General features: G+C 42.2%; 2 protein-coding genes across 8 annotated transcripts in view; both read left to right on the forward strand.

Moving 5' to 3' along the window:
* The window catches only part of LOC109959351 (N-acetyltransferase 9-like), a 561,041-nt gene that overhangs the window by 465,639 nt on the left and 94,779 nt on the right, over nucleotides 1–623 (forward strand). The window lies entirely within an intron of this gene.
* gria4b (glutamate receptor, ionotropic, AMPA 4b) overlaps nucleotides 7–623 on the forward strand; it is an 84,803-nt gene continuing 84,186 nt past the window's right edge. For all 7 annotated transcript variants that reach the window (XR_002274824.1, XR_002274825.1, XM_020598580.1 and 4 more), the window contains exon 1: nucleotides 7–187. Coding sequence is in view for 5 of the 7 variants with exons in the window: in XM_020598580.1 (XP_020454236.1) it covers nucleotides 97–187 (91 nt within the window). In the remaining 2 variants the exon portion in view is untranslated. The remainder of the gene's footprint in view (nucleotides 188–623) is intronic.

Below are 623 nucleotides of genomic sequence, written 5' to 3' on the forward strand. Positions count from 1 at the left end.
TTAATCTTTTTGTTTTTTACCCTGTGATGGTGCTTTGCCCAGTGTGTGTTAATTAAACCTGCTCGATGTCTCTCATCAGTTTATAACCGAAACAAAATGAGGATTTCTTCTCGAGACTGGTTTCTGTTGATATTCTCTGGCTTTTTGGGGCTGACAATGGGTGCTTTCCCAAGCAGCGTTCAGATCGGTAAGTGTGAGCCTTAATTCTAACCAGAAAAGGATTCACGTAAATGAATCTTTGGACGTCCTGTCTGCTGTCCTACCATTTAACACCTCAGCGCTACTTAAAGTGGAAACTGTTCGTTTCTTCTGCAGTCTTTTTTATTTTTCTTCTCCGAAATATCACAAGCAGATATGAATCTTTCTTGTGTTGATGCCGTGCATGCTTTAACACATACCTAATGCGCTTTGTATCTGCAGGCTAGAGTGTATATTTCTGTGCACTCCGCTACTGCAGCAGATCTGTGTGCGTGTGTGTGTATTCCCTATGCAGGCTGCCTGTATAATATTGTTAACACTCTCACAGACCCCGCTGCACTAAACCTCTGCCATGGTCCCACGGGCCTTACAGCTTTACTGTTTCCCTATTTTCTCAGTTGCATCTTTTTAAAAACACTTAACAG

This window comes from Monopterus albus, unplaced genomic scaffold, assembly GCF_001952655.1.
Source record: "Monopterus albus unplaced genomic scaffold, M_albus_1.0 scaffold38.1, whole genome shotgun sequence".
Classification (NCBI taxonomy): Eukaryota; Metazoa; Chordata; class Actinopteri; order Synbranchiformes; family Synbranchidae; genus Monopterus; species Monopterus albus.